Source organism: Elephantulus edwardii, unplaced genomic scaffold, assembly GCF_000299155.1.
Source record: "Elephantulus edwardii isolate Elephantulus edwardi_28Jun2011 unplaced genomic scaffold, EleEdw1.0 scaffold00079, whole genome shotgun sequence".
Lineage (NCBI taxonomy): Eukaryota > Metazoa > Chordata > Mammalia > Macroscelidea > Macroscelididae > Elephantulus > Elephantulus edwardii.
Window position 1 is genome coordinate 10878229 of NW_006399829.1, and position 16193 is coordinate 10894421.

Consider the following 16193-nt stretch of genomic DNA (forward strand, 5'->3'; position numbering starts at 1 on the left):
TCTTTTTTCTTAACATATACATGATTTATAGCATTTAAAAATAAAGCTAAGCCTTTAAATATACAAAACCAACTGAGTATCTTTTTTCTTAACATATACATGATTTATAGCATTTTACATAATAACTTGCTAAAACAAAAATTGTGACAAATTTAAAACTTACTATAGTACAGAACATGGCCATAACAGTCCCAATCGGAAGAACAGGATGAAGAATAACACCTTCAGGCTTTTTTCTCCCTGAATTCTTTTTCTAGCAAGCGTAACTTTCCCATTTAAAAAACCCTTTTGAAAGATTTACTCATTTTTTTAATGTGTATGATCCAAATACAGCTATTATTTTTCACCAGGTGCATTCTGCACAGGTGGGATTTAAAAAAAAAAAAAAAAAGAGGAATTGGGGAAAAAACCCCATCAGCTTGCTCCTCAGATGAACAGAGAACATGTTTCTCACTGTGTATTTATAACCAAGGTCTCCCCAAAAGTGAAATGCTGACATTATCTTTTAAGTATAGAATCCAAAACGGAATGCTAAAGTCAAAAATTTCTAATCATCAATTCAGATTTTTTTTTATATACACTGAAATGTTTAAAATTCAGAATAACTAAAACTTTATGACAAAAGGAACAATAAAAACGCTAACTTACAAAAATGACCCTCCTGCGATTTAAAACAAGACAAAATAAAAAAATAATTTCTTCCTTTAAAAATATCTTCACTTGAAATGCTTAATATATTCTCCTTTGCTTTGTAAAACTCCCCCCCTCAACAAAACCCTTGCTGGCTGAGGTGGAGTCCCAACCCCGCCCCACCCTCCTGGTCATGTGGAGCCAGGCTTCTGTATTAGGATTCCATTTCCATTTCCCTTATCAGTGTGAACTCAATGCCCTGCCATTCCTTCTAATACTTTCTATCTGTTCCATTTTTTAATTGAGGTATTTCAGCAGCTTCAACTGCAAAACTTCCCTGACAAGGATGTCCCCTCTCTCAGTATGAGGAAAAGGACATGGGGACATGAATCAGAGAACAGCACCTTGTCTGTGTGACAACACCAGGACTGAGTCAGCTAGCTAGCGTGGGCCCTGCTGTCACCGGCTACCTTTCAAGACAGCAGCAGCTGTTGAAGCTCGCAAAGTAACTTCTAGCTCCAACGAAGACAAGTAAATCAGAGACAGGGAAAGAATAACAGGATTAAACACAGCAGAAATCCCAATGCAAGTTATATTAAACTCTATTAGGGAATGATACCTTACCTGTTATAAATAGACTGGGAAATAAAGCAGGTAGTAACAAGGCCTTAGCTTGTTATTAAATGCATAGATCGGTAAGATGCCCCTTCTGTGTAAATTGCTGCTTTATAAACTGTTTTCACAAGACAAAGCAGAATTTTGGTCACTAAGTATCCCATGAGATGTACTAGTAAGACTTCAGAAAAGTTTCTAACTGTAAACAATAGCCTTCCATGTTGAGGGCTATTTTCTACAAAGTGACATTTTGGAATAGTGCAACAATGCTCTTTGTGTATCTTTGGCAGTAAATAGCAAGGCTCTGCCTGGGCAGTGGAGTGGTCACTTCAGATGAGCCAGGTACAGAATGTGTGAATTCCTCATCTGCCTTTCCTGCTCCATACAGAGTATCAAGTCCCTCATGCAGACTCTCGTGGTTCTTGGGTGAAGAAACTGTCTGGTGGCTGTCAGGCTGGGTGTCCCAGATGTAAAGAGGTTGTCTTTTATGCCCTCACTTCCAGACTCTAATGGTCTCTTCTTCCTTGGCCCAAGAGCTGCAAGAGCTGTGAGATTGGCATCCCTGTGCTGTATCTGTGCAAACTCCAACTGCTGTAACTGTTTGGCTTTCTGCTTTAATATCAGCTGTTCTGGATCTTCTTTATTGGAACGACTCTTGGCTGCTTTAAACAACATTTCTCTTTTTTCTAAATCCTTTCTCTGTTTCTCCAATTGATCCAGCTTTTCAAGAAACTTGAGCTGTGATCTGTTATCACTAGACAGGATGTAGTTTTCACTGGTTTTGTAAGTTGTCATTCGATGCTGAGCAATTGCACTTAGTTTTTCTAGAAGGCCTCGTAAACGCTCCTGCGTTGCGTGGGAGATCAAGTTCACAGCATCCGAATTAAGTTCTGTAATGTCATGCTTTTTACCAATGTCTAAAATCTTCTTTTGGAGAGCTCCAATGAAAAGAAATTGTTCATCCTTACAAGAAAGAGTAAGTGTGCCAACCAAGTTAGAGCTTGTTGCTAAGATGTCGGCATTCTCTTCATTGAAGCTGATCCCTGCCATGGAAGTCACATCATTGATGTCATCTTCATCTCTGAAGGGTGCAGTTGCATTCTCTTTTATCTTATTTTTCTGAAGAGATATGATGGTTGAAGTGACAGAATTTTATTCCCTGGTAGAGTAATCTGCTTTAGAATAGAAGCTGGAGAAAACTGGTTGGTCAATATTACAGTGCCAACTGGCATCTTCTCTTGTCCAGGCTTCTGAATGGTCAATGGTGAAGAATGGGACAGTGTAGTCACTTGTTTTGGGATGCCTCCTGAAGGCTGTTGGACTACTAGCTGCTTTTGTTTAACTGCCTGTGGAAGGCCGAGTGGCTGTGGAAGGACGGAGCTGGACTGCACAAGCTTGATTTGAACAGGCGTGTCCACAGTAGGCTTGTCCGACGGGGTCCCAGATGAAGCAGCAGCAGGTTTCACAGTAGGAAGACAAAGAGTTGTGGTGGAAGCTTCTCCAAAAGATACGGCCGCTCCGGAAACAACTGGGTTCTGGGGCTGAAGTGACACCGTTCTGTTTGGTCCAGAATTGACAAGAGGTTTTGAAGTCTGAAGCAAAACAGTTGCAGCTGCAGCTACGGCCTGGCCTCACAGCAGGGCCGCTGTTCGCTCCCTTTAGACCCGCAAGTGGGTTCTGGGAGCAGACGGACACAGGTCTGGGGGCTGCAGCCCCAGAAATGGCGGTCTTTTCAGACTGGGCAGACGAAGAGGCAGGTGTCACCACCGAAGAACTCCCCGTCGTGGTACAGGTAGCAGGGACGACCTCACTAGAAGTCTGCTGAAAACACTGCTGAATAAAGCTCTGCGAGTTAGGAACAAGTTGTTGTAAGGCAGCCACGCTTTTCTTAAGAAACGGGACTAGATGAGGTTGAGCTGAAGATTTGAGTTCAACATACAGTCTTCTAGTAAATTCTTCCACTTCAATTTTCGCACCCAAAAGTTGTTCCACCAATTTCTTCACATTCTGCCCCATTTCTGGGGACCGGGATCCACTACATGCAAGTTTTATTAACATTGCAAGGAAGTTCTTACATTGCCGGAGAAAGTTTAGTCTGCACACCTCCTGAGTTCTCTGTTTGGAGAATGGGTTCTGGGGCTTTGGTGGATGAGACTTCAAGATTTGAAGGTTTTAGGGTAGTTACAGTATTCACTGGCTTCACCACAGTAACTGGGACAACATTGCTGGGTGCAGGCATAGACGGCACTGTAGAGGTTTTGACTGTTTGCATATTTATAGTCGTTGCTGGCCTTGAAGTTACGTTATTAATAACTCCAGGTCTTGTTACAGCTTGCTGAGGAGACACCAACATCAACTGACCATTGTTACTTTTGATGACAACAGTTCCTGGAGGAAGTTGAATGTTGGCAGGCAACAGGATCGTGGTGCTGGGGGCTTTGGCGGCGGTGACCAGCTGCGGAGCGGGCAGCTGGGGTCCACTGGGTTTAGGGACCGCGTTGGCCGGAGCGACGCTCGTCACCAGGGTGCCCAGGGGGGCCGCCTTATGCAGGGTCTGGGGCGTGGAGGACCCCACACACATGGTGACAGCAGCCTGGGTCACGGCGCCTAGGTTCTCGACCAGGACGGGCAGCGCCCCGGCGGGGGCCATGGTGACAGTCCCCGAGGCGTTCACCCCGGCGAGGGGCACGGCGGCGGCCGGCTCAGAGAGGCCCCAAAGACATGCCAGGTGCTTCAGCAGCTGTGGCGGGGCCGCCAATCCCGGATCAGAGGGAAGGGCGAGCTGTGCGAGCAGCAGCGGACTCCAGTGCGGCTCAGGCAGCACAGAATCGCTGGGGAGACAGGGAAAGGCTCCCTCAGCGCCCTTCCTCTGTGGTGCTCACAGGTGCTCCGCCTCAGACCTTTCAGTTCCTGCTCCTAATCCGCCACGCCCTTCCGGAAGGCATCACTCCCGCTCCCAACTCAGTTTATCTCAGGCCCACAGCTTAAAGCACCTGAAACTTCAAAACTAGCGCGCGCAAGACCCCACCCCACGGGAGCACACGCCCCACCGCTCTGCCAGCGGACCGCGCCAGCCATGTTTATATAGCCACGCTTGTTGTTGTTATGTGCCAGTCGAGTCGCTTGCGACTCATAGCGACCCTATGTACAATAGCCCTAAACTCTGCTCTGTCCTGTGCCAATCGCAGTCTCCAACACACCCATCCCAATTACCCAAGTCACTGAATCAATCCACCCCATAGAGGGCCTTCCTCTCCTGTGCTGTCCCTCCACCCTCCCAAGCATGATGTCCTTCTCCAAGGACTGGTCTCTCCTTACAACATGACCAGAGTATGTTAGACGGAGCCTCAGAATCCTTGCCTCCAAGGAGCCACCCGGTTTAACCCTTACCAGGACAAATCTGTTTGTTTTGCTAGAGTCCATGGTATTCTCAATACTCTTCTCCAGCACCACAGCTCAAAGGCATCAATTCTCCTTCTATCCTCCTTGGTCATTGTCCAACTCTCTGATGCATAACAAGTGATTGCGAAAACCATGGCCTGTATCAGATGCACGTTAGTCTCCAGAGAGACACCATTGCTATTCAGTACTTTGGAGAGGTCCCTAACAGCAGACTTTCCCATGGCAATGCGCCTTTTAATTTCCTGGCTGCTGGTGCCAAGACTGTTGACTGTGGAGCCAAGCAAACGCTGAAACCGAAATTATTTTTAAAACTACATAAAGTATTTCACAAACATATAAAGGAAGCATTATAAATCAACATTAAAGAAAACTTGTAGGATGTAGTTAAAAGCCTTTAGAAATTCAATTTGTAGCACTGAATGTCTAGATTTGAAAAACAAAGCCTCGCATCAACGGGCTCATTGTTTACTACTTAAGAAAAAAGAACAATAAAGTCCAAGAGCTATGGTGGGTGGCATAGTCCACAGAAAAGTGAGCTAGGATCCCAAAGGAAATATGCAAACAGTGCCATGAGTGAAAGATGAACAATTCCTCCCACACGCTTTACAGCCTCAGAAACCCACTGGAGGGTCAATTACGAGTTGGTTCAGAACTTGACAATACAGAGCATAAGGTAGGTAGTTTTGGTTTCTTTTAAATAAAATCTACCATCTATATTTGTTCCCATTCCAAAGAAAGGTGACCCAACAAGAGTGTGGAAACTACAGAACAATATCATTGATTTCACATGCAAGCAAGAGTCTACTGAAGACTATCCAAAAATGACTGGAACAGCACATCAGCAGAGAACTGCCAGAAGCCCAGGCTAGGTTTAGAAGGGCTCATGGTACTAGGGATATTGTAGCTAATGTTAGATGAATCTTGGCAGAAAGCAGGGAGTACCAGAGGAATGTCTATCTGTACTGCATTGATTATGCAAAGGTGTTGGACTGTGTGGACCATAACTGTGGCTGACTCTGAGAAGAATGGGAATCCCAGAACACTTGATCATGCTAATGCGAAACTTATACTTAAACCAAGAAGCAGTTGTCAGAAGAGAGCAAAGGAAATACTGTATGGTTCAAAATTGGGAAGGGCGTACACCAGGGATGTGTCCTGTCTCCATCCCTTTTCAAACTGTATGCAGAACAGACTATCCGGGAGGCTGGACTCTATGAGGAGGAATGTGGCATCAGGATTGGTGGAAGATCCATAAACAATCTGCGTTATGCAGACGACACAACCCTGCTTGCTGAAACTGAGGAGGACCGGAAGCACCTGCTGCAGAGGGCCAAGGACTGCAGCCTACAATATGGACTGAGGCTCAATGTCAAGAAGACAAAGATTCTCACCACTGGACCAACTGGCAGCATCAGGATGGATGGTGAAGAGATTGAGATTGTTCGCAGCTTTAGTTTGCTTGGCTCCACAATCAACACTCTCGGCACCAGCAGCCAGGAAATTAAAAGACGTATTGCCATGGGAAAATCTGCTGTTAGGGACCTCTCTAAAGTGCTCAAGAGCAACGGTGTATCTCTGGAGACAAAGGTGCGTCTGGTACAGGCCATGGTCTGTGCAATCACTTGTTATGCATCAGAGAGCTGGACAATGACCAAGGAGGATAGAAGGAGAATTGATGCTTTTGAGCTTTGGTGTTGGTGAAGAGTGCTGAAGGTGCCACGGATTGCTAAGAGAACAAACAGATTCATCCTGGAGAGGGTTAAACCGGGCTCCTCTTTGGAGGCAAGGATTCTGAGGCTTAGTGTGACATACTTTGGTCATGTTATAAGGAGAGACTGGTCCTTGGAGAGGGACATCATGCTTGGGAGGGTGGAGGGCAAGCGCAGGAGGGGAAGGCTCTCTGGGAGATGGATTGATTCGGTGATGGGGGCAATCGGGAGGAGTGTGTCGGAAGCAATGAGATTGGAAGAGGACAGAGCAGAGTTTAGAGCTGTTGTACATAGGGTCGCTATGAGTCGCAAGGGACTCGACGGCACATAACAACAACAACAACAGTCATTGAGTCCAGTCTGACTCACAGTGACCATCATCAGGTTGTAAATTTTTATAGGGGCAGACAGCCCACCTTTCTCCTGTGGAGGGCCTGGTGGATTTAAGTTGACCTTTTTTTTTTGGTTTAGAAAAACACCACATTACACGCTACATAAGACTTCTTAAAGGGAAGGGAAGAAAATAAAGATCTATTTGTGTAAATCAAACAAGACAAAGACTTAAAGCTTTCAAAGGGTAAGACTGAAAAAACAAAGTATTTTAGAATTTCATTTTTAAAAAAAGGGTACTTACTCAGCACACACAGTTTTTCCTGCTGATGTATGTGCAGATACTAAAACAGACTGATTATTATCAACACACTGAATGGCTTCTCTTTGAAAAGCATCAAGAATGAATGGGTATTCCTACAAAAACAAAATATTAATGTAGAAATATACCTAAAGAAATAATAATAAAATATTCTTACAAAAACAAAATATTAATACCTGAATGAAATGACCTAACTATATCAGAACACAATTTAAAAATTAAGGAAAGGCTATCCCCCAAAAGATTTTGGGAGCATTTCTTTATAATGCTGTGCACATTATTATCTTATCCACTAGCCAAAAATATCATTAATTATATAGCACAAAAATCAGTTTTGCTGTCTTTCTACCTCCAACATTATATTATACGTTTTTTATATTAATAAAATGGTTACTTTATTATCTATTAATAATAGATATTTTACCCAAATGCCCATCAACAAACGAATGGGTAGAGAAGCTGTGGTATATTCGCACAATGGAATATTATGCTGCATTGAAAAACAAGGAACTCATGCAATATTATTCAAAATGGGTGACCCTGGAGGACATTATGCTGAGTGAAGAATCTCAGTCACAAAGGGACAAATGCTATATGGTGCCACTGTTGTACAATGAGGCCGACATCGGGATGGGGGTAAGACTGAGAAAAACTGGATGAAATATGTTTACGGCATTGAAGTCTTTGGAGGAGAGAATATTTTATATTTTAGGGCATTATGTTTATCGTAAGAGTACGGAACGAGGGTTGCAGAGTGGATTATATTTGGGGTTAGGGGATGTGTGTGGGGGATTGCGTACCAATGAGGGAGTTTTTCTTTTCTTTTGAAGGAGAGGAACAAACGTGGGTGGGGGCTGGGCAGGAGGGGGAGCGGGGAGAGGGGTGCAACAATGAATGAATGGAATTCCAAAATTTCTGTAGATGTTCACTGAAATGAAAAATAAATTTAAAAAAATAATAGAGATTTTAAATGCATTATTAATCTTCACAATTCCTAGAATAAATATTCACAAACTCAGGATCTAAAATGTAAAATTCCTCATTTAAGTTCATGTAGATAGCAGAGACTGAATTAAAACATACATATGGATCTATTAATACAGCTGTGTTCAAAGGTCAGGCCAACTTCCAAAAAATAGAGAATGAACATGTATGATAAAAAACTAGACAATGACTACTATTTTATACAATGGCCAACTATTATCACTAAAAATTATCAAACCACTTGAGAACCATGGCCCAGAAAAGCTAACAAAGAAACATCACATCCAGCATGACTTTTACCTTGCACCTTGGTGTGTTAGTGCTAGACATATACCATTAAAGCACGAGAGTCAAATAGTTATTTCACTGTTGATTAAATGTAGTATATCAGACAAGATAACTGGTAAGGGATGAGCATGTATATTAGATGATAGACATTCATGCTTATTTCAGCACATTATGTTTTCATCCAAAATAAATTATGAAAATTCTACATAAAAAATTTGTTAACTTTCTAAAATTTGTCAAAACTTTAAAAGCCATCTAATACAAGCAATATATTTTAGAAGCATCACTAGAGATTTGTTGATTTCCAAAAGCTATATACAGAATCTTGTATTCAATAATTTTTCTCTAGAGAAACGCTTGAGAGCTTTCATCAGATTCCTTAAAAAGATTAAAAGTCACTGACTTTTAAAAACTCATACCATGATGCTTAATTTCTAACTATTTACTGACTGGGTTTTGTACATTGCTCCAGCTGGCTGGAGCACCTTCACATATATACACTGGGAGATACAAAAATATCATCTGAAGAGTTTAAGTGTAAGATTTTTTTTTTGTTTTTAAGACTCACAAAACTGCATAAATTTTATGACACAAAGAACAGACCTTTGCTGCTTTCCCAACTCGAGGTTTAAGTGGTAGATAATCTTCATCTGCAGGAAGTGCAACCTGATGACCAAAAGAAAAAACAAATCACCAAGTCACTACTTCATGTACAGTTGGTGCTCCTGAATCAACGGAGGGATGGCAATGTCAGGTCACAATGTGTTCAAAACAGGCAAAAAGCGAAATGTGTAACATTTAAAGAGAACTCTACGAAACTTTTATTTCTCAGTATAGTAACTTAACACCTTTCAGAAGTTGTGGTGTTTGAATCCATCACTTGATCTGAGGGAGAAAGATGGGGTATCTCCTCCTATGTGATTTTAGAGTCTCAAGAGGGTGAGCTGAGTCACTTCTGACTTGACAGCACAAAAGCAACAAATACGATCTCTTAAAGTATCTGTGTTTAAGGGAGCTCTGGTGGCCTAGTGGTAAAGAAGATGCACTACAATCCTGAAAGCACACAGTTCAAATCCACCAGACGCTCTGCTGGAGAAGGAGTATCTCCTCCTGTGCCAGTCAGATCTGATTCGACAGTACGTGAAAATAAAAAATTTTAAAAAAGAATGAATCTGTGTTTAGTAAGGTTATTTGTCTTTTCCATACATAATGTACTGCTTGATATTAAAAAATATTAAAAAAGGATGAAAAGGCATTAAAAGGGATGTTATTACATGAAAAAAAATTATGTGGAATAAAATTACACTAATTACAAGAACAGGAAATTGACATTTCCCTCCTGTTAAGGTTTCCATAATACAGCAAAATTAACAACACTTTCAAATACTGGCAATGCTCATGTTTCACACTACAGCTCAGTAGGAATTTAACTTATTGTTTTGTATCATCAGTCAGAACTGACCCAAAGGTTTTCAGAGGCAGTAATCACACGAAACGCCATCCTTACTGCATCAATAATTTCTAAGGGAAAAGCAAGAAGTCAATGAACAAGTATTATATCAAATTAGGTGATTCTGAAGTACTGTGATACTGCTGTAAAGGTATGCTGTTGTTAGGTGTCACTGAGTTGAGTACGACTCACAGCAACCTTATAAACAGATCTGAACCTTGTCCTATCCTGTGCCATCCTCACACTTCCTGACACATTCGAGTTCACTGCGGTAGTCACCATGTCAATTCATCTGGTCAAGGGCTTTCCTCTCATTCACGGACCCTCTACCTTTCTGAGCATCAAGTCCCTCTCCAAGGAAGAGCCCTTTCTAACAACATGCCCAAAGTATATGAGGCAAAGCCTCATCATTTTTGCCTCCAAAGACCACTCTGGCTGTACCGTCTCCAACACATATCTGTTCTTTTGGAAGTTCCTAGGATATTCAATACTTTTCTCTAACACTGCAGCTCAAAGACATCAATTCTTCTTCTGTCATCCTTATTCACTGTCCAGCTCTCAGATGCACAGCAAGTGATAGGAAAGACCATGGCCTCAATCTGACACACTTAGCACTCAAACTGACATCACTGCTCCTCAATAATTTGGAGAAGTCCCTAACTGCAGACTTTCCCAGTGCAGTAAATCTGATTTCCTGATGGCTGGGACCAAGGTTGTTAATTATGGATCCATATAACATTAAGTTGTTGACAGTTTAAATCTTTTCTCCTTCTATCACGATGCTGCCTATAGGTCTAGTGATAAGAATCTTTGTTTTCTGATACTGAGATACAATCTATGGAGTAACACATATGCTTAGTTCACCTTGCTAGTTCTAATGGACCTTAAGAACTTTCCATAGAAAAAGAGGTATTTGCAAAAATGAGGTTCTATCAAAAGCTGCTTTTTATTCATTTGCAATTTCTTTTGATTATTCAATAAAATTTTAATAAGATTCTTCAGTTATTCATAACATTTTTAACCTGTGCTTTGAATGAAGGTTTACAGACATATCAGTTTTCTATCTAACAAATCATACATTTTGTTTCATGTCACTGGTTCCAATCTCTACCTTTAACATCATTTATTCCACTTCCCAACTGTGTCTTCTGTTTCCACTCCTCCCCTGTCCTTTCCTGGCTTCTTTTTTTTTTATTTTTTTTTTTTTTTCTTTCCTGGCTTCTAACTTGGTCCTTGAGTTAAATGTTACCCCTTTGATGTCAGGAGTTGCCTAGTATTATTGCTCACCTTATAAATATGTATTGTGACAAAAATGAAGCTGTAAGGGGTGACTTCAGTTCAAGGCTTAAAGGGTGGCTAAGATAAATAGTATGGAGTGCTAGTGGGCTAGTGTTAAGGAGTTGCAAACCCAAAGGCATGAGGTTCAAATCAAATGCAAGAGAAAAAAGGGCAATCTCCTGGGTGGGTTACTGCCCCTGAAAACCAGCTGGAAGGTCAATCAGTTCCAAACTGACTGGACAATAACAAAGCGTACTGTTCTATTAAAAGTTCCACAAGTCTCTCTCTGGCTAATAGACCTAGTCTTTCTAAAACAATCTTGCAAGTTTTTTTCCTCTATTTTCCTCCTATTCTATGTAAGACCTTCCATAATAATCCCTTTCTGAGCAGTCAGGAGTGGAAGATGGACAACAAACAGTTCTGTTCTCAGGGTGACAGAAGCTGAGGGCTGAGTGGCTCATCAGTCCTTTGAACTAATGTTTTTATGTCTCTATAGTTTTCATCATTTTTCTCTGCCCCAGTCAAGAAGAGATCATTAAATGTACTTTAAAGATGGCTCTTTATAAAACTTTTAAGATATCTGTTACCTACTGACTAAAGTAAGATGAAGAACATTTTCTTTGTTGGACGTTATCCCGAGACAAAACAAAGATCTGGCCAATAATGTAACTTCTTATAAAGTTATGTATGTTGTTGTTATGTGCCATCGAGTCACCTGTGACTCATAGTGACCCTATGAATAGTAGCTCTGAAGCTTGCCCTGTCCTGAGCCAGTCTCACTGATTCCAACACACATAACCCTATCACCCCAGTTACTGTATCAATCCATCTCATCACGGGTCTTTATCTCCTGCGCTGTACCTCCACCCAAGCATGAGCCTTCTCTAAGGACCAGTCAGTCCCTGGCCACGTACACAAAGTATGCCCAAACTAGGCCAGGTGCTGATTGTAGAAGAAACCATCAACTATTCATATGCAAGTTCAAATTAAAGCTAAAGGAGGTCAAATCATATCCAAAGGAAAGAAAATTTGATCATGAAAGCTAGTTTTTTAAAAAAGTAAAGCCTGATTCCAGACATAAGGAATCCATGCAACAACTTCAGCTATGGAACTAAAAAAACTCTTATTGCTGTTGGTAACCAACTCACTGCTGATCCTCCAGCAGGCTTCCAAGGCTGCAAATTGCATGGTAGGTGCCTGCCTATGTTTCTCTCCTAAAGTCACTGATGGATTTGAACAGCCAGAGAGGCTTGGCCAGTCATCAGTGCACTCCGCACAGAACAGGCAATAAAATTATATATTGTTATTGGTAGGTGACGTCGAGTACAACTCAAAGCTCAAAGCGAACCAATGAACAAAAGATCTGAACTCTGTTCTATCCTGTCCCATCCTCACACTTCCTGATACACAAAAGCTCACTGCAGCAGTCACTACATCAGTCCACCTAGTGAAAGGTCTTCCTCTCCTTTGTCGACCCTTAACCCTACCTAGAAACATGTCCTTCTCCAAGGACTAGCCCCTCCTAGCAACATGCCCAAAGTATGTGAGGTAAAGCCTCATCATTCTTGCCTCCAAAGAACACTCCAGCTGCACCTTCTCCAAGATATATTCATTTCTTTTGGGAGTCCATGGGATGTTCAATACTCCTCTCCAACATAGTAACTCAAAGGCAGCAATTCTTCTTCCATCATCCATATTCATAGTTCAGCTCTCAGATGTATAGCAAATGATAAGACTACAGGCTCAATCAGATGCACCACAGTCCTCAGACTGACATCAATACTCAGTAACTTGGAGAGATTCCTAACTGCAGATTTTCCCAGTGTAATGTATCTCCTTATTTCCTGATTGCGGGTACCAAGGGTGTTAATTGTGGATCCAAGGAAGGTGAAGCTATTGACAGTTTCAATCTCTTCTCCATCCATCATCATATTGCCTATCAGTCCAGTAGTTAAGAATCTTTGTTTTCTTGACAGTGACATGCAATACAAACAGAAGGCTCCATTCCTTGATCTTCTGCAACAAGTGCTACAAGTCCTTCTCACTTTCAATAAGCAAGGCTGTGCCATGTGTATAACGCAGGTTATTGATGAGTGTCCCTCCACTCCTGATGCCACAGTCCTCTTCAGAGTGCAGCTTCTTGGATAATTTGCTCAGCAAACAAATATGTATGAAGAGAGAATACAACCCTAACATACTTCCCTCTTAATTTTAAACCATGCAGTATTTCCCTGCTCTGTTCACACAAGAGTTTTCTGGTCCAGGTACAGGTTTTGCATGGACACAATTAAGTGCTCTGGGACTCTGATTCTTCTCAATGTCAGCCACAACTTGTTATGAACTACACAGTCAAAAGCCATGCCTCGCCATAGTCAATAAAGCACAAACAGATTCTTCTGGTGTTCTTTACTTTTAGCTAGGATCCATCTGGAATTAGCAATGACATCCCTGGTGCCACAGTCTCTTCTATATACTGCCTGAACTTCTGGCAGTTCCCTATGTGTGTACTGTTCCAGCTGTTTTTTTAATATCTCAGCAGTATTTTGCTTGCATGTGATATTAATGATATAGTTTGATAGCTTCCACATTCAAGTGGATCATCTTTCTTGGGAATGGGAATAAATAAAAGACTTAATAGAAGGAAATTGTCAATTTTCTTCTGTCCCTTATTTTACAAACTCTCATTTCTAAAAGAGAACCTACAAACTGTCAGTGAGTGCCATCTTGTGCCAAGACAAGAAACTGAAGCTTGTCTAAAAGGGTGCTGCTAACGGACCTTAAGAGTAGAGAGGAAACTCCCACTCGCTATAAGTGTGGAAAGACACTTGGCCACAAGGGTGGCCTACATCAGGTCCTCGTGGCTGACAGGACTGACAGGCCCCAGCTCCCAGCTGGAAACAAAGGAGGATGCTTCAACAATTTAGATCCTCCCAGAAGAACTGTGGGTGAGCATTAACATTACTGGTAAGTATATTCGTTTTCTCCTGGACACAGGAGCCTACTCTCTGGTCCCAAAAGCCTTCTGAGGTCCTAACTCTTCTCATTATTTCTTAGTTGTTGGAATGGACGGAAAACCTCAAAAGCAGTTCCTTACCTCACCTCTGCCTTGCATGCGGACTTCCGAGTTGTAAAACAACCCAGTGGTAGATGGAATTTGTTCCAGGACTTAAGAACAATAAATGACATAGTTGAACCTCTACATCTTGTGATCCCTAACCTTTATACTATAATAGACAAAGTGCTAGTCAACAGGACTTTTATTGTAAGAACTACCTTCGCTCTGTAACTTGATTGGTGCCACTATTTGAGCCTCTACGTGGAATATTACTGCTTTTCGATTTTTGACTCATGTACTTTTAACTTGTTAAATTTGTGTCTTCTAGGCTGCAACACTTTCATGTTACATCTTCAAGGATATGAACATGCATGGCTAAGCACAATTGATAACAGTGCATCTAAATTCCAAAATCAATCTCCATAATAGTCTATGTGTTTCCTATTGCCAAAGGAGCCCTTTAGAGTAGTGAGAGGTCTTCACCCTTAAGAGCGTCCCCTTACAGCAGGAAGTAGCTAAGAGACACGCTGCCCCCTTTTCCTTATGAATCAGGGTGACGTCTCTCTCAAGGAGGAGTGATAGGGAATGGCAAAGGACACACTGACAAAGGACATTAATCAGAACTGGCTTTGACAAGCACTGTGGCAATTAGACAATTAAAACAGACTTTCAAGGGGGGGGAAGAAGAATGAACTGGGGAGGAGAGTAGAGAAAATAGTGCAACAATGAATGAATGAAAACCCCAAATCTCTGTAAATGTTCATTAAAATTAATGTCCTCTAATAATTATCTCATCCACCCTGAGAGGTAGATCTCATTACAACACCATGCAAATTGAAAATTAATGTTCAAACACTCTAAGAAATGTACCGAAACATGCAGATATTAAATCAGCTGTGAGAGGAATAGAAACCAAATTTGATTACAAATCCCCATTCCTTCCAGTACATGTGCACACTAAAGAAAATGTTCAATGTTTAAAAGCCCTCAAGGTTACACTGCTTGCTGATCATTAAACTTACGCACTCCAGGTAAAATGCCATTAAAAATATCAACTTACGGCATGCTACTTGAGCTTACCTCATGTGTACAGCCTTCGACAGTCTCCACTGCTTGAACCTTGACTCTGGGCATCAGGTCTGCCAAACTTAAAAAAAAAAATTTATTAAAGCTATCAAAACCCCCACTATTTTCCTATAGTATCTCAAATGTCACATACACATTAAGGCAAAGTATGCTGCCCAATTATTATTTCAAATTGTAATAATTTTCTCCAAGTGGTGAGTTATCCTCTTTTGAATTCATATTTCACTCCAATAATTATTTTAAATAAAACAGACCTCCATGGGCACTGTTATTAATTCCAAAGATAAAGACAGTTATAAAAACATTACAAAATATCATCATTATCTCATTGTTGCTGAAGTGGGAAACCATTCACAGGTGACCCTCCATTCGATGCCGTACATCACATGGAAGGAGACAGCTCAACTTTCTCTCAAGGAGCCAGAAAGGCACAGCTTTGCTTGAGCATCCATTAATATTAGATAATACATTAGATAGGTAAAAAAGTATCATTCAAATAGTTTTTAGTTCTTAATGAGCAAAGACTCTTTAAGAGATCAAATTTTTTGCTGTATGTGCCACTGAGTCAGAATTAACTTTCCAGAGGCTATAAATCATATAGGGGAAAACTGCCCATCTGGCAAGACTCAAATCAGCCTAATTTAGATGTAGCTAGGCCTTGAACACCAATGTGCAAAGACCAGATGAGCTGTGGGAGGATATGAAGAATATCATATGAAGATAAGAGCAAAGTGGGGTTTTAAGTAAGTGCTTTTTGATAGCCTAGTCATGGGGAGTTGTACTGCTAACCCAAAGACAGTGCTTCTCTGGTGGTTTGAATCCACCCAAAGCCCTGAAGGAGGAAGACAAACTGTCTCCTCCCATGCAATATACAGCCTCTGAAAACCACTGGAGGGTAAGCAATGTGTTGGTTCCAACTCAACATAACAATAAGTCTGAGAGATGAACATTGTTGCTTATGTGCCGTCGAGTCACTTGCGACTCATAGAGACCCTATGTACAAAAGCCCTAAACTCTACTCTGTTCTGTGCCAATCACACTGTC

The 16193-nt window shown here is 41.4% G+C and overlaps 1 protein-coding gene across 1 annotated transcript in view; it reads right to left on the bottom strand.

The window, feature by feature from the left end:
- Nucleotides 1-16193, bottom strand: part of SKIV2L2 (superkiller viralicidic activity 2-like 2 (S. cerevisiae)) — a 120128-nt gene that overhangs the window by 95269 nt on the left and 8666 nt on the right. The window contains exons 3-8 of the mRNA XM_006889591.1: nucleotides 15144-15210; nucleotides 8884-8946; nucleotides 6991-7103; nucleotides 3548-4076; nucleotides 2641-3399; nucleotides 1657-2364 (exon numbers count right to left, since the gene is read on the bottom strand). Of these exons, the coding sequence (XP_006889653.1) occupies nucleotides 1657-2364; nucleotides 2641-3399; nucleotides 3548-4076; nucleotides 6991-7103; nucleotides 8884-8946; nucleotides 15144-15210 (2239 nt within the window). The remainder of the gene's footprint in view (nucleotides 1-1656; nucleotides 2365-2640; nucleotides 3400-3547; nucleotides 4077-6990; nucleotides 7104-8883; nucleotides 8947-15143; nucleotides 15211-16193) is intronic.